At 36.7% G+C, this 22,931-nt stretch overlaps 1 protein-coding gene across 1 annotated transcript in view; it reads left to right on the forward strand.

Moving 5' to 3' along the window:
* The window catches only part of LOC137629783 (twitchin-like), a 224,471-nt gene that overhangs the window by 180,995 nt on the left and 20,545 nt on the right, over positions 1 to 22,931 (forward strand). The window contains 18 exon segments of the mRNA XM_068361418.1: positions 28 to 163; positions 3,040 to 3,206; positions 3,403 to 4,869; positions 5,338 to 5,637; positions 5,853 to 6,237; positions 6,492 to 6,697; positions 7,041 to 7,343; positions 7,583 to 7,740; positions 7,991 to 8,107; positions 8,861 to 9,067; positions 9,766 to 10,020; positions 10,437 to 10,587; positions 11,025 to 11,912; positions 12,390 to 12,689; positions 12,870 to 15,518; positions 15,646 to 15,933; positions 16,204 to 16,891; positions 17,047 to 17,180. Of these exon segments, the coding sequence (XP_068217519.1) occupies positions 28 to 163; positions 3,040 to 3,206; positions 3,403 to 4,869; positions 5,338 to 5,637; positions 5,853 to 6,237; positions 6,492 to 6,697; positions 7,041 to 7,343; positions 7,583 to 7,740; positions 7,991 to 8,107; positions 8,861 to 9,067; positions 9,766 to 10,020; positions 10,437 to 10,587; positions 11,025 to 11,912; positions 12,390 to 12,689; positions 12,870 to 15,518; positions 15,646 to 15,933; positions 16,204 to 16,891; positions 17,047 to 17,180 (8,799 nt within the window).

A 22,931-nucleotide genomic window follows, 5' to 3' on the forward strand; every position in this document is an offset into this window, starting at 1 on the left:
TAATTCTTTTAACCTTGATATCCTTAGATCCACCTGGTCCACCAAAGGAGGTCAAAATCGTTGATTTCGACTGCGATTTTGTGGATCTGGAATGGAAGAGACCAGAAACCGATGGTGGCTCTCCCATCAAGGGATACATCATTGAGAAGAGGGACAGATACAAGTAAGTTCAATCTTTTGTAGTAAATATCTTATCTACATTCTATTGTTTTCAGTTTATGGTATTATGATTGTATTGGTACATAAGGCGTATACTGATAAGTAATTTTTCCTAATATAACTCTTCTTTCATAAACTAGAAGATAGTAAAGGTACATTAAATAAATAACGTGCTATATAGTCTTGTATACCAAAAACATACATATAATTTATATATATATATATATATATATATATATATATATATATATATATATATATATATATATATATATATATATATATATATATATGTATATATATATATATATATATATATATATATATATATATATATATATATATATACACATATATATACACATACATATGTGCAACAGTTATATGCGTATAATGTGTATTTTTTGCACATATACATGCATACATATACGTATTTAGGTATTGCTGATTTTCAATACTAGTGGGAATCTACTAGAAATCTGTAGATCGTCCATAATATTCCAGCTCAGTTTCTGTATGACACGACACAAGTTCATTTGTCCAGGTAATAGAACATTTAAACAATTATGATCTTACTTTTGAAAACATTCAGAGTATCCTCGACAGCCAGATGTTTTCTCTAAGGATTTAAGACCTTTGCTTCAGACATGCAATTTTTCTTTTTTTAGTGTTCCACTGATAAAATGTATAAAGTACGCGAATAAGTATGAAGATATTGATTTATTTCTTGGAAAGCGGAATTTCAATACGAATAACAGTAACAGAGCTATGATATACAACTTTATTGCTTAGTTTTTGGAACATACATATACATATATATATATATATATATATATATATATATATATATATATATATATTACATATACACACACACATATATACATACATATATATATATATATATATACATATACGTATATATATACTTATATATATATGTACATATATATACACACACAATATATATATATATATATATACATATATATATACATATATATATGTATATATATATATATATATATATATATATATATATATATATATATATATTCACACACACACACACACACACACACACACATATATATATATATATATATATATATATATATATATATATATATATAAGCCTTACTAGACTAATACATAGCCCGCCAATTGCTATGATAAGAATTGTCCTCTATAGGAACTTTGATAAAATTTACCCTGGTAACTTTGTTCGAATTGCTATGCCATTATCATCTGCCAGAGTTTCTTTGTAATGCTTATTTACTAATGATATAGATGACATCGTTGCTTTAAATACTTGTGATAACACGGGAGTAGTCTTTTGAAATATTTGCAGCCTTTAGAAACCTTTTCTAGAACTTATAGAAAAATAAAATGCTTATTTTTAAGATAGATTTATTTTACTTGGAGAAGGTATAGCTTCCCTAATATATTCTAGATTATTTTCACTTTACGATGGAGTTTCTTCCCTAATATATTCTAGAATTATTTACGTGGAAAAGGAATGTCTTCCTTAAAATATTCCAAATTTTTTACTTAAGAAATATTTTCCCTAATATATTCTAGATTTCTTTCTACAAGGAATATCCTTTTCCATAATATATTCTAGATTATTTTTACTTGAAGAAAGAATATTTTCCTTATTCTAGATATATTTTACTTGGAGAATGAAGTATATTCCCTAATATAGTCTAGAAAAGTTTTACAAATGCGTATTCTTACAGTTCTCCCCCTGATATTTGCAGATACGAAATTATGTTAAAAATCGACCCCGAAGGATTGAGGTAAAAATTAACACAAAAATCGTCGTTTCTTGGTCTCTTCATTTAGCTGATATTTCACTTTCCGTTTTGTAGAACTGTTCGAGCAGTGATGGAGGGAAAACTTTATGTGAACATTTAGTACAAATTAAAAAAAATCAGATTCTGTAATGAGAGAAAAAAGTGTGTATTATATAATATTTCATGAATTTGGTCACAAAATTAAGTTTGAAAATCTTTTGAGGGTAGTTCATATTAAAAAAAATAGATTTTGTAATGAGAAAAAAAGTGTGTTGAGTTATATTTCCCGAATTTAATGATAAACTCAAATTTGAAATTCTTTTGACTTCCTCAATAGAGGATCTGATATACGCCTGGTCCCTCCATCCCTTACATTCTATTTCATGTCTCCGTGTTCCATGGATATGTCAATGCTTTTTTCAGACTCCTTGAGATCTATCTTATCTAAACAACGTGAACAATACGAACTCTCTTTCAGACAAACCAATCTCTTCTAGTTTTTGATCTGTCTTGTAATAATAGAAGCGGAATGATGCATGAAAATTTGACACGAATTGAATTTTGTGTCCGTGTAAGATGCGATTATACTGTGTAGCTGCAGTGGTTCACTCTTCTTTTCGATATTCCATCTGCAATAGAAATGTTTCTTCTTCTCTCGTCGAATCCTTGATATACTTTTTTCATTGATGTGATTAGATGAATAGAATATATGATTTTTTTTATACTTTGCATGATATTGCTATTTTGCTTCTAGTATGATAGTTTTTGTCGTTTATGGCACGTTTTAATTATTGCATTTTTGTATTTTGGAGTATTTTTGTAGTGCCTTATAGAACTACGTTTTCCATGTTTTTATTAGATTCAAAATTATAGATATGTCACGTTATTTCTCTCAGTATATATATATATATATATATATATATATATATATATATATATATATATATTCCATTCCTTCAAAATATCCTTCTTAGCTACTTTGCTTTGCTTTTCCTCTTTATAAAAAATATTATGTCGCTGTTTACATGCTAAATTTTAAAATTGAATTTTCCTCATATATCACTAACTTCATTTTTCTCTTCAGCCCACTATGGGACAAATGTGCCAAGGTTGATGGTGACCAGCTGAAGGGCCATGTACCAGATCTCATTGAAGGAAACGTGTACGAATTCAGAGTCCTGGCTGTCAACAAGGCCGGTCCTGGCGACCCATCTGAGCCAACTAAGCCCCATGTTGCACGTCCCAAGAACCGTGAGTAGTTACAATGTTTTTTTTTTTTATTATTATTGAAATTCACCTTTTTGTGGTTATTTATACATTATGTCAGTTGCATATCTTGAAAGCAGAGGTTATGGTAACAGAATGATAGTAACTAATGATGATATTTTCTTTATTTTTATTTGAGTACAAGTCAATATTTGGAAACTTATACCCCTCTGTTTTACAGTTCCTCCTCGCATTGATCGCAACGCCATGATGGAGGTAAGGATTAAGGCCGGAGAGAACCTTAACTTGCCCGTACCAGTCATCGGTGAACCACCAGCGACAAAGCAATGGAAGCTGAATGATACCGACCTGTATCCATCCAGCCGACTTACCATCTTTAATGAGGATTACACCACATTCCTTAAGATCAATGAGGTTAAGCGATCCGATACCGGTCCTTACACCCTCACTGCTCGTAACAAGAATGGTGAAGACACCTGCACATGCAATATTATTGTCCTTGATGTTCCTGGTATCCCAGAAGGACCTCTCAAGCACTCTAACATCTCTAAGACTGGATGCACCGTTGCCTGGAAACCACCAAAGGATGACGGTGGCTCTGAGATCATTCAGTATGCCGTTGAGAAGATGGATACAGAGACACTGCGATGGGTACCATGCGGTGAAGTCAAAGGCACCAGCTGTGATGTCGATAACCTTATTGAGGGACATGATTATAAGTTCCGTGTATCTGCTGTGAATCGTCAAGGCCAAGGTCAGCCACTTGCTGGTATGGAAACAATTACAGCTAAGGATCCATACTCTAAGCCCAGCAAGCCAGGTACACCAGAGATTATGGACTGGGATAAGGACCGTGTTGATCTTCAATGGACTGAGCCAAGGAATGATGGAGGTGCTCCTATCACCGATTGGATCATCGAAAAGAGGAAGCGCTACGGACCCTGGGAAAAGGCAGCTGAAGTCTCTGCAAAGCATGGACCAAAGGCCTCTATTCCAGATCTCATTGAAGGTGAAGAATACCAGTTCCGTGTCATTGCAGTCAACAGGGCCGGTAATTCTGAACCATCCGATGCCTCACAGCCCATTGTATGCAAAGCTCGCTTTGAAAAGCCTGGCATTGATACCAAGAACCTTGAAGATCTCGTCATCAAGGCTAATACTCGCCTTAACTACACTGTGCCAATTCGTGGTGCACCAAGGCCTAAAGTTTCTTGGACTGTCAATGGCCAACCACTCTTGGAATCAGAGCGTGTTGATATGCAGACATACGGCAAGCAGACCATTCTTGATATTCCCTTCGCTCAGCGTACTGACAGTGGTATTTACACTCTAACTCTTGAAAATGAACTTGGTAAGGTATCTGCCTCAGGTACAGTCACTGTACTTGACAAACCAAGTAGGCCAGAGGGACCTCTTACTGTCTATGATGTTACACGCGAAGGATGCAAAGTTTCATTCAAGACTCCTATTGATGATGGTGGTTCACCTATTCTGCACTACCTGGTGGAGAAGATGGATTTGTCTCGTGGTACATGGACTGAGGCTGCAGAAGTTGCTGGACTCATGGCTGATGTTCATGGTCTTGTCCACATGAAGGAATACCACTTCCGTGTAAAGGCTGTCAATGCTATTGGCGAATCTGAGCCCCTGTGCACAGATAAGAGCATCATTGCCAAGAATGCAATCGGTAAGTGACAAAAATGTTTGTGTTACATAGGAATACACACACAAATTGTATATATATATATATATATATATATATATATATATATACATATATATATATATACACATATATATATATATTATATATATATATATATATATATATATATATATATATATATATATATATATACATATTTATTTACATATATATACATATATATATGTATATATATTTGTTTGTGTGTATATGCATTAATGTGTATATGCATATATGTATGTATGTATATATATAAATATATTCATATGTATATATATATATATATATATATATATATATATATATATATATATATATACATACTTGTGTGTCAACATATTAGCATATATCACTGAATAAAAGACCATTAGGAATTTGAATATGTTATTCAATTCTTGATAAAAACATACATTATAGTTTTCTCAATGATAAAAATATCTTTCTCAACAGATGAGCCAGGCCAACCAGGTCGCCCCAATGTGGTTGACTGGGACAGTGACCATGTGGACTTGGAATGGAACCCACCAACTAATGACGGAGGATCTCCCATCACCGGCTACATCATTCAGAAGAAGGAACGCGGATCACCTTACTGGTCGACCGCTGCCCGTGTGGGTCCAGAAGGAAAGGGAACTGTGCCCAACCTCACAGATGGTCAGGAGTATGAGTTCAGGGTGATTGCTGTCAACAAGGTTGGTCAGTCTGAGCCCTCTGAGCCTTCTGACTCTGTCATATGCAGACCCCGTCACCGTAAGTTATATTTTGTTTCTTTCATTGCTGTTGTGAAAATGTTAAGGGGGTAAAAGGAAAATTTGTTAAGCATATTATAGATTCTTACTTAGTTTAATCACCTTAAAAAACCTTATAGATTTATTGGCTGAAATAAGTTTGAAATATCATGTGACATGATTTAAAGTCCTCCTCCACTTACTAAGATATTAATATCTCACTTTTTATTAATTCAGTGGCACCAAGAATCATCGGTCCTCTGTACGATGTCCGCATCAAGGCTGGCCAAGTCTTGCACGTTGACGTTGATTTCATTGGTGAACCCCAGCCCGATGTCTTCTGGTTCAGTGATGACCGTGAGCTATTTGATGACGTCAGACACACTATCACTGCCATCAATAACCATACTATCCTCCATGCTGTCAACACTGTCAGAGGAGATTCTGGCGAGTTCCGTGTCCGCGTCAAAAACGAGAGCGGTCAGGACGAAGCCTCATTCCAGGTGATAGTTCTGGACACTCCTGGTGCCCCCGAAGGACCCTTGGTTTATGAAGAGGTACAGGCCAACAACGTCATCATATCCTGGAAACAGCCTCTCGATGATGGTGGTAGCCCAATTACGTAAGTAGCATTCACAGTGTAGTATTTATATCTTTAAAGTGTATAATTGTGGAAAATGTTATGATGTTTTTTATAATGAAAAATACAATTATCAAGAACATACATTCACACTTGGTGTTGTGGCTTAAGTAACATGAAAATAATCAGTATAGCTATAATTTATATACTGTATACTATATGTATAAATATATATCTATACATAATCCATCTGCTGATGCACCATTCTTAAACTATTATCTTTTCCTCCTCTACAGTGGATATGTCATTGAGAAACGAGACATCACTCATGGCGGTGGATGGGTACCTGCAGTGAGCTGGGTTGACCCCAAGAACTTGCACGCCACTGTACCACGCCTTCTGGAGGGTAACAAGTACGAGTTCAGGGTCATGGCCGAGAACATGCAAGGTCGCGGTGAACCTCTTGTATCAGACAAGCCTATCACTGCCAAGTCATCTGCTGGTAAGCTGTTAGTTTGTTTAGAGATGGGAAAACAGTATATACAGGCAAATCTGGGTTCATACATGTTTACAGGATTTTATGTATTCATGTTCTTATATAGGAATGAAATAGTGCCAAAGGAAGAAGAACCTACAAAATATCGTATTACCTGAGATACTAGATATCAGGATAATGATATTTGGTAAGACTTGAACTAGACATGATGACATCTTATTTCCTTGAAAATTCTGTGATTATTACTTTTAGGATCAACCGTCTGATAAAAATGCACTCTTCATTTCCATTATTTCTTAGAATGCTGCGAGTACTAATACAGTTTTGGAACTTTTCTCCTTTCTATCAGATGTTCCCGGTCGCCCAGGCCGTCCAACCTGCATTGACTCCGACAAGGACTTCATCAAGATCTCCTGGCAAGCACCTCGTTCTAGCGGTGGCTCTCCTATCACCGGCTACGATGTGGAACGCTGCGGTATTCACTCCGGCAGATGGAAGAAGATCAGCCGAGAAAACGTGCGTTTCACAGAGTTCCTGGACGACACTGTCCTTGAGGGTGAACAGTATCAGTACCGTGTCATTGCCAACAACAAAATGGGAGCCTCAGAACCATCTGAGCCATCTCATCCCATTGCTGCAAGACCCATGCGCGGTAAGCTGATTTCTATTACTGATACCTTTCACATTTGACCATTGATTAGATTAGATTTTATCCTTAATTTCCTGGAATGCACAATGATAAGAACATAAGGATTATAAGTTAAAATTGATATCAATAAGATTTTTTCTCAAGTAAATTCTGATGTAAACATCTTAACTAAAGAAATTGTTTTTCTTTCTCTTGAATCTTTCATGGAACTAATTTCAAATTCTATTGTTTCAATCATGCAGAGGCACCCAAGCTATACCTGGATGGTCTTCTGGGTAAGAAGCTCAAGGTTCGTGCTGGAGAGCCCATTGACATCAAGATTCCTATGTCTGGTGCTCCACAGCCAGCATGTGAATGGACCAGGGTCGGCAAGAAGGTTGAGCCTACAAAGAGAACTTCCGTAAGTCTCCATGATACTCTAGTAAATTCCATTACAATAAATCTATATTTATTTTCAACTTCGTAATTTGTTATTTAGATTTGGAATCAGCATCTCAAAAAGGCCAACTTTTTTTTCGTGTTTATTTCAGTTATAAAGTTACTATAGTATCGATGTTTTCTGTCTTCCTGGTACTCTATCCAGAATATTTGATACATCTATTTTAGATGCATGAAAACATATACCTAATGGCAATTTTACTTCATCACAGATGGAGACAACCAATGACTACACTCGTCTCTTTGTGGATAAGTCTCGTCGTGAGGATTCTGGTACTTACAAGATCACAGCCGAGAACGCCTACGGCAAGGACTCTGCTGACATTGAGGTACATTACAGAAGTTTTTCTCTCTCTCCATGATTTTTAATTCTTGCCATTTTTTTTATCACAATTCATTTTCTGAAATACATCAGTCAATACGTGGCAGAAGAAGGGAAGCTGTGTTCCATCGCAGAATCTTTAGTTATCAATCAATTCTGCTTCCAACTAGGCAGGAGCTACACTTTCCCCATCCAAGAAAGGATTCAATTTATTTTCCATGAATGCGACTACTGTATTCTTGATGTTATGATATTAGGAGCAGCACTGTGTTGGTCTCCTGAGCAGTTTAAACCCCCATGTCTCTAATAAAACTTTTTACATTTCTGGTTTTCGTTCTTGAATCTATTGCTCCCTGAATATCAGACCTACCTTCCTTTAGCTTTATCTATTAACTATGGTCCAATTTAAAAATGGCTAGTAATTAAATCATGACAGCTTTTCCCTTCCGTAAATTTTCCATTATTTATCCTACCCATTGCTTTGCATTCACTACAGCAATACAGTACTCTGACCATTTTTTCATTTTCCTCAACATAGATACAACTTATCCGCCAAAGCTTCCAATACTGTATGCTGAGGTCAGCTCCAATAAATACCTCCTTTCTCAGTAACAAGAAAACTCACTAAAACTAAAACCAATACTTCACATAACCAGAAACCATCCTTCATCTGCATGTATGGCCATCTAAAACTAATTTTTTTCATCAGATTTTAAACCATTCACTTCGGTGTTCATGACGTTTTTAATCTATTCACCAGGTGATCGTTGTAGACAAGCCCAGCCCACCTCTGGGTCCTCTCACACCCACAGACATCACTGCCCACACTGTTTCGCTCTCCTGGAAGCCACCTCAAGACGACGGAGGCTCCGAAGTCACAGGCTATGTGGTGGAGAAGACAGAAGCCAATTACGACATGTGGAAGGTTGTTCCTGGATACTGCCCCAAGTGCGCCTTCACAGTCAAGGTAACAGGACATCTTAGTAGTACTTACTTATTTTAAGGGCTGTTTTTTCTGGAAACCCTGTGACTGATAGGATGTCTAGTGGGAGCTTATTATAGAGTCTTGGGGCCATATATTTGAAAGCTCTAGAACTTACTGTTTCTTTTCAACCATATTTCTCAATTTATTTTAGCTTATGTAAATCAGCTCAATGTATAGACAGACCATCTATGATTATCCCTTCATGAGAACAGTCTCGGAACTTAGAACACACTATGGCGGATTTTTGAGAAATATTATTTATCTTTACTCTAATGTTGAAGGTAAACACTACAAGGCAATCAGGATAGTTCAAGTACTGGAAATATATGATGTGGTAAATAAAGGATATACTTTAGCAGATGCATTTTGATGTAGTATACTGTATGTACTCTTTATCTTCTTCTTCTCCACCGTTATCCCTATATTAAGGGTTCGGTTACCTGATGCGCCCTTTCCAATGCCTTCGATCAAAGGCATCCTTTCCATCAAACCTCTTCTCTCCATATCATCCCTCACCTTATCTCTCCATCTAATTCTCTGTCTCCCTCTTCATCTTCTCCCCTTATAGACTCCTCCCAAGCCCTCCTCACTCTCTCTTTACCCTTTAGTCATAAGCAATTTAAAGGATTTGTATAGTAAACATCTACTTTCTTGGTACTAAAATCTATCCTCAACAACAGGGTCTGGAAGAGGGTAAGAAGTACAAGTTCCGCGTCCGTGCTGAGAACATGTACGGCGTCTCAGAGCCTCTGGAAGGCAAGCCGGTCGAAGCCAAGAATCCATTCGATCCTCCAGATGCACCCGACAAGCCAGACATTCTCAGTTACAGTCCATCCACCTGCAGCCTGGAATGGAAGGCACCTGCCAACAATGGTGGACGACCTATCACTGGTTATATCATTGAGAAGAGGGAAAGAGGTGGCGAATGGATAAGGGTGAGTATGTCTCTCTCTCTCTCTCTCTCTCTCTCTCTCTCTCTCTCTCTCAGGGATTACATTGGTCACTAAAATTCTTATCAAATCACTAGTATAAAGTGCTCTCTCTCTCTCTCTCTCTCTCTCTCTCTCTCTCCTCTCAGGGATTACATTGGTCACTAAAATTCTTATCAAATCACTAGCATAAAGTGCTCTCTCTCTCTCTCTCTCTCTCTCTCTCAGGGATTACATTGGTCACTAAAATTCTTATCAAATCACTAGCATAAAGTGCTCTCTCTCTCTCTCTCTCTCTCTCTCTCTCAGTCGGATACCAAAAAATTATTGTAAAGTTCAGCAATATGTCAATTGCATGACAAAGTTCAAAAGCAATATAAAAGGGATTCATGTTACAAATGTTGCAATATTTTTGTTTCCAGGTGAATCACTACCCAACACCCAATACCCAATACACAGTTCAAGGACTGTCTGAAGGCAGCAGGTACGAATTCCGCGTCAGTGCTGTCAATGAGGCTGGTCCTGGCAAACCTAGCAAGCCATCCAACTCTATTGTGGCTAAAGTGCAGAAATGTAAGTATTCATCTGATAAAAACCAGTTAATATTATTATTATTATTATTATTATTATTATCCATAATAATGATTATTATTACTATTGATAATTATTTTTATTATTAATAATTAGAATTATTATTAGTAATAATAATTATCATTGTTATTAATAATTATTATTATTAACAATTATTATTATTATTATTATTATTATTATTATTATTATTATTATTATTATTATTATTATTATTATTATTATTAATTTGAGAATATTTTTCAAAATGATTTTCTTAACCCACCCATAAATATTTGCTTTACAAGTTAGGACTAATTATTTTAATTTCATTTTCATTTTAAATACATTTATTTTCTATAAAGATTTCTTAGGTCTTAATCCACTATCCACATCTAAAAGTAGTCAACAGAATCACTTATCATAATCCTCACTATTTCCAGACCTACCTGGACCACCTGAAGCCCCAAGACCAGATCGCATTGGCAGGAATTGGGTAACAATATCTTGGCGCCCACCTCACCAAGATGGCGGCTCAAAGATCAAAGGATATTTGATTGAATTCAAGAAGAAGGACGATGATGACTGGAAACAGGCTAATGACCATCCTCATCCTGACACCAACTTCACTGTCTTTAATCTCAGTGAAATGGATGAGTACATCTTCAGAGTAATTGCGGTCAATGACGTTGGTCCTTCTGCTCCATCACGTCCATCAGGCCTCATCAAGATTGAGGAACAGGCAAATAAGCCCCGCATTGACCTCGGCGCTGTCCGGGACATTACGGTGCGTGCTGGTGAAGACTTCTCCATCCACGTGCCTTACACTGGCTTCCCAAAACCCACATCCGTCTGGTACAGGGATGACGAGGAAATCAGCATTGAAGCTGACTCACGTATCCACGAAAAGCTCACCGATGATTACTGTGCCATGATTGTCACGAATTCCAAGCGCACTGATACTGGACCATACAAACTCAGACTCCAAAATCCATCTGGATTTGATTCTGTACTGGTCAATGTCCGTGTCCTTGATCGTCCAGCACCACCTGAAAACCTCAGGGCAGATGAGTTCAACGGAGATGCTCTCACAATATTCTGGAATCCACCAAAGGACAATGGTGGCTCAGATATTACGAACTATATCGTCGAAAAGAAAGAGGGCCGAGGCAACTGGGCTAAGGTCAGCAGCTATGTTATTACGCCTTACCTCAGGATCCGCAACCTCACAGTGGGCCAAGAATACGAGTTCCGTGTTATGGCTGAAAATCAGTATGGCATCTCAGATCCTTGCACCTCACCTGCTCCAATCAAAGCCAGGCATCCATTTGGTATGTATAAGTTATTTTTTCAATATATATATATATATATATATATACATTTATATATTTATATATATATATATATATATATATGTATATATATATATATATATATATACATATGTATATATAAAACATACTGAAAATTAATTTTCCAAAGAATTCCATACTGATAACTGTCTACTGAGTGGTTTTTTTTTTTTTTTTTTTGAGAATATTGCTTGTTTAGTTCATTTTCAGATAAACTATACTGTACTTTATAAATATGTGAAGAATTCTTGAGTTTTTTAACATGAAGTCCCAGTTCTCTTTACCTTATGAAGTTCCACATTTATTCGTCGTTTTTTGGTTGATTTTAATAAAAGACCGCATAGAAAAATAAATTATATTATCGAGCTTATGGTTATCCTATAACTTATCAACTTATTTATAGAATAAAACTGTAAGTTGTAACCTATTCTAACAAAAGCATTACCTTTCTCGCAGATCCTCCAGGTGCACCAGGAGCCCCACGTGGTTTGGAATCCACAGAAGATTCCATCACCATCCAATGGACAAAGCCTCGCCACGATGGTGGTTCTCACATTCAGGGTTATGTTGTTGAGAAACGCATTGTTGGTGACCTGCAATGGACTAAGGGCTCTCATGGTCTGGTGAAGGATACCACATACCGTGTCATCAATCTCACTGAACATCAGGAGTATGAATTCCGTGCCGCAGCTGTCAATGCAGCAGGACAGGGTCCATGGAGTGATCCAAGTGAAAACATCAAGTGCATCAGCTTCCGTAAGTATACCTGGCTGGCTTTACAATATTATATATTCAATGAACATAATTTTTCTATATTAAGTTTATGTGGTACAGTATATATTCCTTTCTATTGGTAAAAGGGAAGAAAAATCTTCATTTTAATTAACCTAAGCTTTTTAGCAAGATAATTATAATTTTATTTATTTCTCTCACTAGGTGCACCCAAGATTACATCTGATCTCAGCATCAGGGACATGACAGTCATCGCTGGTGAAGAGTTTACCATCACTGTACCCTTCATTGCATCTCCTCAGCCTAAAGTACAATGGTGGATTGGGCCTAATGAGGTTATCCCTGATGACCGTATCCAATTCCACATGAGCAGTGCTACATCTACTGTGTTCCTCAATAAGAGTGCAAAGAGGTCAGATACTGGCAAATACACTATCAAGCTCACCAACACAGAGGGTGCTGATTCAGGTACTTGCAAGGTCTTGGTTGTAGATAAGCCATCACCACCTCAAGGACCACTAGAGGTGACTGATATTACTCCAGAAACTTGTAGTCTTGCTTGGCGTGTGCCATTGGACGATGGTGGCTCTCCAATTACCAACTACCAAGTGGAGCGCATGGAACCACATACTGGATTATGGACTAAGGTTACTGCTTTTGTAAGATCATGCCATTATGATGTGATTGGTCTAGAGCCAAACAGGCAGTATTACTTCCGTGTCCGTGCTGAGAATCAATATGGAGTATCAGAGCCTCTTGAGACATTGGACCCCATTACAGCCAAATTCCCATTCACTGTTCCCGATCCCCCTGGTCGCCCCAACATCTTGGATCACGATATCAATTCAGCAGTCCTTACTTGGGATCGCCCTGCATCAGATGGTGGTTCCAAGATTCAGGGTTACAAGGTAGAATTCCGTGATGTAACAGATACGAACTGGACTGCAGCTAATGACTTCTTGGTAAAGGAGACCACATATAATGTACATTCCCTACTTGTCAACCATGAGTATGAATTCCGTGTCAAGGCCAAAAATGCAGCTGGTTTCAGCAAGTATTCACCTCCAAGTAAAACTATCAAACTCAAGGGCAAGTATGCTGTACCTTCACCACCAGGTACACCTGTGGTCACAAAGATTGGCCGTAACTACGTTGACCTTAAGTGGAGTGTACCAGAAAGTGATGGAGGTTCTCGTATCACTGGTTACATGATTGAAAAGCGTGAGCTTGGCAGTATCTGGATTAAGTGCAATGATTACAACATCACTGATACTTCATACACAGTACTAAATCTTACTGAAAATAGTGATGTAGAATTCAGAGTGTATGCTATCAATGCTGCAGGCAAATCTGATGCATCAGATCCATCTCCAGCAGTTAAAGTTAGAGAGGCTGCACCAGGTGAAAAACCATTCTTCATTCGCAACCTCCAGAACACTGCTGTTGCCCTGCATAAGTCAGTTACACTTGAATGTGAAGCTGAAGGTAAACCAACTCCCAAGGGTCGTTGGCTTAGGAACGGACGTGAGGTTACTCTTGGCGGACGCATTAGCGCTGAAGAGAATAATGGCGTCTTTAAACTTACTATTGCAGACATGTGGGAAGTCGATGAAGGTGACTTTGCATGTGTTGCTGCTAATGATGCCGGTCAAGCCACTTCAATTGCTCATGTTAAAATTGGTAATCCTCCACGTATTACTCAGATGCACAGTGCCCTTTACTTGCCAGAGGGAGACAACACAAAGATTAAGATCTACTTCTCTGGTGATCTGCCTCTTGATGTTACACTCTTACAGAATGATGTTCCAGTGGAACAGTCCCAGCGTGTCAAGTTTACTGTGTTTGATGAGTTTATCATTATTTTCATCAAGGAAGTTGTTAAGGAAGATGCTGGTCAGTACACTCTTACAGTCAAGAATGATTCTGGAAAAGTCACAGGTAACTTTGATGTTTACATCACTGGAGTGCCAGGTCCCCCATCTCCTCCATTGGAAGTTACAGATATCAATCGCCACATGTGTACTCTTTCATGGCGTCCTCCAGTCTACGATGGTGGTATGCCAGTCACACATTACATTGTTGAACGCAAGGATATTACATACGCTAACTGGATTACAATCAATTCCTTCTGTAGAGACACCGTTTTCACCGTTCAGGGACTCACAGAAGGTCAAGAATACTTGTTCCGAATTATGGCTGTCAATGATAATGGTATGGGTCCACCTCTAACTGGTACAAACCCGATCAAGGCCAAGGCTCCATATGACCCACCATCAGCACCAGGAGTACCAAGCGTTATGGAAGTTGGTGGTGATTTTGTTCATCTTGAATGGACTAAACCAGAAAGTGACGGAGGCTCTCGCATCAAGGGCTACTGGATAGAAAAGTGTGAAGTTGGTTCAAGCATATGGACTATGGTTAATCAGTACATATGCCCAGCCACCCAGATCAATGCTTCCAACCTTATTGAGGACAGGCAGTATGAGTTCAGAGTTTTTGCTGAAAATGATGCCGGAATGTCACCACCATCAATGGGCTCAACATCTGTAAGGATTAAGGATCCCAATGCTGCCACACCACCAGTTATTGAGACTCCTCTTAGAAATATCATGGCACTACAGCACAAGAGTGGAACATTCACATGCAAAATTACTGGTAGGCCAAGACCAACTATCTCTTGGTTCAAGGGAATGCGAGAACTTTGTGGAAGTGCCAAGTATGCCGTTAACCGTGATGGAGATACTTACACACTCACTGTCAATGATGTATATGGTGAAGACGAAGATGAATACATGTGCCGTGCACAGAACTCTGGTGGAATTAGGAGCACCAAAGCTGAACTTTCCATCAAATGTGAGTATTTTTCCCCTTATTCATTATTCATTTATGTCACATAACCCCTTGTAATAATCTCATTCATGACTGGATTGTTTTAAGCCCATTTTAGAAAATTAATTTTCTTGTTTGTTTCCTCCACCAGTGGCACCTAAGATCAACGTGCCACCAAGGTTCCGTGACACTGCCTTCTTCGATAAGGGAGAGAATGCAGTTATCAAGATTCCCTTCATTGGCAATCCTCGCCCACGTATTACCTGGCAACGCGATGGAGAAACCATCGAGTCTGGTGGACATTTCAATGTTGAGACTCAGTCACGACATGCCATCCTTACTCTCAGGGATGTCAACCACCAGGATACTGGCAATTATCGTCTTACTGCTGAGAATGAACTTGGATCTGACTCTGTTATTATCAAGATCCAGATTTCAGGTCAGTAAAGAATAATTGATTTTTAAAGGAATTATTACTAAAAGACGAGCATTATGAAAGAATTTAAGGTACTTTGTTGTTATTGCATAATTAAAGAATTTTCTATTGTTCTTTTGCACTTTTCCAATAATTTTAAAGAAAACAGCTGTTAGATATTTACTATTCATGTAGAGTTCATAATAACAATTTATAATTAACTCTTTTGCAAGAAAGTATAAAACAAGATATTTTACAAAATGTAAGTCATTAGAATTTCCGTTTCCTTTGCAGATCGTCCTGATCCACCTCGTCTGCCAAAGATTGAAAGTGTTTTGGGCACTGAATGTGTTCTTTCCTGGCAAGTACCAGCTTGGGATGGTGGTGCTAATATCAATAACTACATCATTGAAAAGCGTGAGCTGCCTATGGAATCTTGGATCAAGTGCACAAATACTCGTTTGACAACTGCTCAGATCAAGGGACTTAGCCCTGGACACCAGTACCAATTCAGAATATACGCTGAAAATGTCTATGGAAGATCCGATCCTTCACCAGTCACAAGTGTTGTAGAAACTCCTGCACCAAAGGTCAAGAAACCAAAGAAGAGGGTCTATGAGTTTGATGAGACTGGAAAGAAGATCCGCGGTAGACAGGAGAGCGTCGACGACTATGACAAGTTTGTCTTCGACGTGTATTCCAAATATGTACCACAGCCCGTTGACATCAAGCACGACTCTGTTTATGAATACTATGACATCCTTGAAGAGATTGGTACTGGAGCCTTTGGCGTTGTTCACCGCTGCCGAGAACGCAAGTCAGGAAACATTTTCGCTGCCAAATTTATTCCCGTGGCCTCTGCTATGGAGAAGGAGTTGATCCGTAAGGAGATTGATATCATGAATCACCTTCATCATCCTAAGCTGATCAACCTCCATGATGCCTTTGAGGATGACGATGAAATGGTCCTGATCTTCGAATTGTAAGTACAGTAAATGACGAGTCATAGTTTACAGTTAAGATTCAAATGAAGAGGAAAATATCCAATCACAGATATTGGACTTAAGGTGGATATGGTGAGTTATTATTAGCCTATGATGTTGAATATTAAAATTTTTGTCTTCTCACTATTTACAGCTTGTCTGGAGGAGAACTCTTTGAACGCATTACTGCCGAAGGATACGTCATGTCTGAAGCAGAAGTCATAAACTACATGAGACAGATATGTGAGGGTGTCAAACACATGCACGAAAAGAACATCATCCACTTGGGTGAGTGACTTTCTCTCAACCCCTTCTCTTACCCTGTGGGGTGTCTCGATAACCCTATGAACGACCCTGAATTCAGGAAAGTACATTACGTAGCAAGAGCGCACTTAAGTCAATGGTAAACTGAAGCGTACTTTCATAATTCAAATAGATCTACAGCCTTTCTTTTGGCTATATGAAATAGAGCACAGAAGTGTCAATGAGGGAATTTACTCTTCAGGATGGGACAAATTAGCACAAGGATCTTAAGCAAAGTGTTATCCCATGTTCAAAGTAACTAATCATGCAGGCAATACAGTAAACATTCAGTCCACAATAACCAAACGCTATCAAAGCTTAGATCTCCAGCACTGTATCTACTTCATGTTGGAATTTACATTACCATTCCAAAAATATGTATTTTCATTTACAACTTATCCGCTTACCCCACATAGGGAATTGGTATAATTGTTGCAAGAGAACAAGAATAAAACAATGACACACTAATGTGCGACTAAAACACTGTTACTAACCTTATTGCATTAACTTGCTCATCTCAAGGATGTCTTTCACTTGCTATCAATTAATGTACCTGCAATATTACTGGTTAGTTACTGTCACTTACTTTTTTTCAAACCTTCCTTCTCTCGAACGTGATTTATTTCATTCTCTTGGGTTTACTATCTTATTCCCCTTTCCCCTATGAATATTTCCTGTTCTTTATACATCAATATAAATTAATACATTAGACAACCCTTCATCAAAAACACTAAACTATAGTTGGACGCAGGAGTTACTAGCACGCCTCATTCTGAGGAAATGCACCCTGGCACACTCTTACTGCCTGTCGAGTAATGAATCAGGTAGTCTAAGTGGAGATGGCAGTGGTTGAGTGCTAAACACAAGAACTTGCCACGCAGAAAAGGTATGACAGGGTGTACTCCCTCAGAGTGGGGTGTGCACGGAATGCCTGCGTCCAACCACACATGCTTATCATAGCATATCGTCAAAACGGAGTCAAATTTCTAATGATTCTTGCTAACTTTTATCTTCATTCTCTCATGATAACTCAACATATATCTTCCTCCTGTTACATTCTCCTTTGATTTTATTTCGTTCCAGTTTACTTAGATGGCTGAAATAATCTCGAAATTTTTACTTTAGTTTATTTTTTTCTAATGTCTTCATACTTTCCATTCCTGAGAGTTCTGATGTTCAGTTTTAAGTCTTTGATTTTTTTTAATCCTTTTTCAATAATAATGATAAGAATCTGATAGTAATTATATCTACATAGACTATTACCTTTTCAAACTCAGTGCACATAAGCTTAATTATTTTTGTATCTTAAATTTAGATTTTTTAAGCTAAAAAACAAGTATGCTGGCCATTTTTTCTGAATGAGGCATTTAAAAGTCTAAACACTGACTTTTACGACTTATTCAGAGATGGTCTTAAACTATTTTTATTTACTTTTTTCTGTACTGTACACGTCATTTCTCATGGTTGCCAACTTGGTTTTTTTTTTTATTTTGTTTCATTGCATGATTTCCTTAGTTTTACCACATATTTTGATAGTTTTTTTTTATCCTTAAGCTTAATGCTTAACTGAATGCTTTTAAATCTTTCTTAAACTCTTTTCAATACATTCCGAAGTTCAGGAGCTACAATCAAAATTAATTATATGATCCTATACTCTTGGCAATTTTGCAGTTGTCAGTTGCTTTCATTTTTTATAATTATTTTATATTTTACTGTATTATTTCAATCTTTATCTTATTGTTCTAGTACATTTTCAAAGCTTCATTCTTAGTGAATGGTGGCACATATTATATTAAATATCAAGACCTTTTTGTCCTCTTAAAATCATATTCTACCTTGCAAAATTAATTTGATTGCTAATCTGAACTTCGTTAATGTCTATCTGATACCTTCATATTCTTACTCTATCTGTTTTTTAACCTTACATCAGAAACTCTTCATTTAATCAGTCATAGAACTTGCAGGCCATTATACTTATTTGTCACACATATTCAATAAAAAAAAATATTTTCTTTAGCCTCTTTAACAAATTACTCCACTCATACAAAAGAAATAATTTTCTAAAGACAACCTGTTGCTAACTTACTTACCCACATGGAATTTTTATAATATTCTATCTGAAATGAGTCTACTCTTAAGAAAAGTCCTATTAAAAACATGGTTTAGTAAATGTATTTACATTCAACTGTGATAAGGATATCACAACTACATAAATGGTATAAGTGTCACGTAATATCAGGGATTTGTTGGATGGCATGAGCATTTCATTCATTTTTTCATTTTAATGAGACAGTGTCGTCAAGTATGCTCACAGTCAGACATTCCTCAGATTCCCATTTTCAGTTGTTGACTATTTTAACACTTCACTTTCCCTTTGTTTATGATGCTGTGCCATACTATCCAAATGTGTTATCATATACCCGTAACACCATCAGGATTAAGCAATTCAATTTCATTTATTAAATGGGCCAAGAGGTTCCACTACCAAATGGAATGAGGAAACATTTGACAATAATTCTTAAGTGACAGATTTTTATTGAGACAAAAGAAAAGTTGCTTGAAGAAATTTACATGTACTCTTAAGAATAGAATGATTTGTAAGTGTTGTCCCACTTGAAGATCACTAATAATCTTTGAAAGAAATTCTTCAGAGACTGGTGCTCACTGTTGTTGTATTATGCAGTCCAAGGAAATGCTGATTTTACAGCCCCACAATGGTACTTGCATTGTGTACATTTTTGTCATATAATTCAACTTTTATGTGAGATATGTAGATGGAGTAACAGTATTACTGCATATTTGATGCCTATTTTATGTAGTTCTTGCAAATGATCATTAACACTTTCCATTTCACCTCATGACATCTAACAAAACCAAATCATGCACATATTAAATCACATAACCTAAATAATCCCTTAACCACATTCAGAAAACTGTACAAACTTGCTGAAGCAACATTCCTTCATGAATGGCAAATGGTAAGAGTACTACCAAAGAAAGGGAGCTAAGCTTATGAGACAAGCAGAAAAGGGAAGCTTGGGAAAAGACACCTCTTGCCTTCCCCTTCATAGCTCTCTCTCTCTCTCTCTCTCTCTCTCTCTCTCTCTCTCACTTAGTTCTAGCCGTTCCCTATCTTTAGTCATCGTAACGAAGTGACTCAAGAGACAAATCATGATAGACTGTCCTTGTCAGAACACAATCAAGTCTTCTCTTGCTTATTTCCAAGACTGAACTGAAGCCAATAAAAGGCACAGTAAAAATTCTCAAAGACTGATTCAGTGAGTGCACCACTTATCAGTTTTGAGCAGCAGATACGTGCCTTTTGAAATACCGTAACTCACCTTGGCGACGGGACAGTCATACCAAAAAATCTCATTTGTCTTAGCCAAAGTGAATCTTTTGAGTACTGGAAGCCAGCTTGGTGACGGGACAGTCGTACCAAAGAATATCACTTGTCTTAGCCAAAGTGAATCTTTTGTGTACCGGAAGCCATCTTGGCGACGGGACAGTCATACCAAAAAATCTCATTTGTCTTAGCCAAAGTGAATCTTTTGTGTACCAGAAGCCATCTTGGTGACAGGACAGTCGTACCAAAAAATATCACTTGTCTTAGCCAAAGTGAATCTTTTGCGTACCGGAAGCCATCGTGGTGACGGGACAGTCATACCAAAAAATATCACTTGTCTCAGCCAAAGTGAATCTTTTGAGTACTGGAAGCCGTACTGGCAACACGACAGTCGTGCAAAAATGGTTCACTTCTCTTAGCCAAAGTGAATGATCCTTAGTGTGTTTTTCATGTGTAGTAGGCCTGTGTGAACATTAGTTGGCAGCCAGAGAAGAAGGGGTCTGTATTAAAAGCATTCTCTTATCGTTGTTCTCCCTTCAGGCATCAGACCGGAGAAAATCATGTGCGATAGGGAAATCGAATTTGATGAACCATTATACCAAGGTTCGTAATACGTGACATTCATATGCAATTCTCCTATTTTTTTTATACTTTTGTTCATTTAGCTCTCACGAATGGTGATTGTCTTTAGTTTATTTTATAAAAAGAGAAAAAAAGGCGCTCTGCTACTCTAGTATTCTTGACATATCTCTTGTAAAATAACTTATCCTCATCCTCAGTAATAGAAAGAATATTTATTTTTTAGGTTTCACTGTATATATATATATATATATATATATGTATATGTATATGAATATTGTATGTATGTAATATATGTAATATGTATTTATATATATATGTATATATATATATATATATATATATCTGCATATATATACATGTATATATATATATATATATATATGCTTATAGCTTACCTAGGTTACATGCACCCAAGGTCAAAACCCCAGCCCTCCAAGAGAAGGAAAAAAAAAAGAAAGGATTAAACAAAATATGACTTTCTTCATTAATTCACTCTCATAGGTACTACAGCAATTTACATGTGTCTAGGACCCACTATATCCCCTCACTAACTCGCACGTTTTCTTCCAAAAGGACTTGAAGATACTCCAAGTTTGGTTTCATCAAATTTGCTAGTTTTATTTCAGAAAAACTTAATGTTTGTTGCAGCATAACGGATTTTACTAGTTTTGCTTTAGACAAGTTTTATTTTTTGTTTTGCAGTCTAACAGATTATAACGTTTTAATCATTATTATTATTATTATTATTATTATTATTATTATTATTATTATTATTATTATTACTTGTTAAGCTACAACCCTAGTTGGAAAAGCAGGATGCTATAAGCCCTGAGGCTCTAACAGGGAAAATAGCCCAGTGAGGAAAGGAAACAAGGAAAAATAAAATACTTTAGGAATAGTATTTCTTTGAGTATTCTTTGCAAAATTTATTATAGGCTGCAACACTTCTAAAACTCGAATTGATTTTGTATTGGAAATTGGAAACCACATTTTGCTTAAAAATTATTATTTTCTCATTTGGAAATTGCTTGCTTATTCATATTGCTTTTCAAAGCATGATATCAAGATGCCACGCATCCTTTGAACATACCTAATGTGGTTTACATTTCACGTTGACGACTTTGCTAACGAAATAATTCTTTTCGTCATATAAAGTAAGAAGAATGAATCTCTCTCTACCTGTTTATCTCGCTTTCTTTCAAATGACACTTTCCTAAAGGTAACTAACTACGTAACATGAGAATATAATTTCAACCATTTCACCTGTCACAATATGCATCACTCAATCTTGGAGTATCTAATAGGACTTATATAGAATAATCTATTCTAGATTATATTACTAACAAAAAGTAGAGTCGAATGAGTGTTGGCGTAACAGCGTTTTTTTTTTTTTTTTTTTTTTTTTTTTTTTTTTTTTTTTTTTTTTAATATTGATTTATCATTTCTTTTTTTTTCGAATGAGAAGAGTTGTTTTCGTAAATATCTATCAGTCACGACTCTTAAGGGAGAAATCAAATGGAAGCCTTTAAAGTATATATAGATTTTCTATAGATTAAATTACTGCTTTATCGACCTTTTCAAAACACCCACTTTTTATAGGTGATACAATATTGAGAAGTTTGGTATCACATGATTCCCAACTGAAAGAAATAATTGGATAGATTATGGAGAAAACTTTGATTTCAATCCTACTGGTACACTGAAAAGCTTTCATAGTTACAAGGATAATTTCAGCTCTCATTCAAGTAATTATACATACAATGCCATTGAGAATTATGGCACCACAAGATTCCCTGCACTTAGAAATA

The sequence above is a fragment of the Palaemon carinicauda genome, chromosome 37, assembly GCF_036898095.1.
Source record: "Palaemon carinicauda isolate YSFRI2023 chromosome 37, ASM3689809v2, whole genome shotgun sequence".
Lineage (NCBI taxonomy): Eukaryota > Metazoa > Arthropoda > Malacostraca > Decapoda > Palaemonidae > Palaemon > Palaemon carinicauda.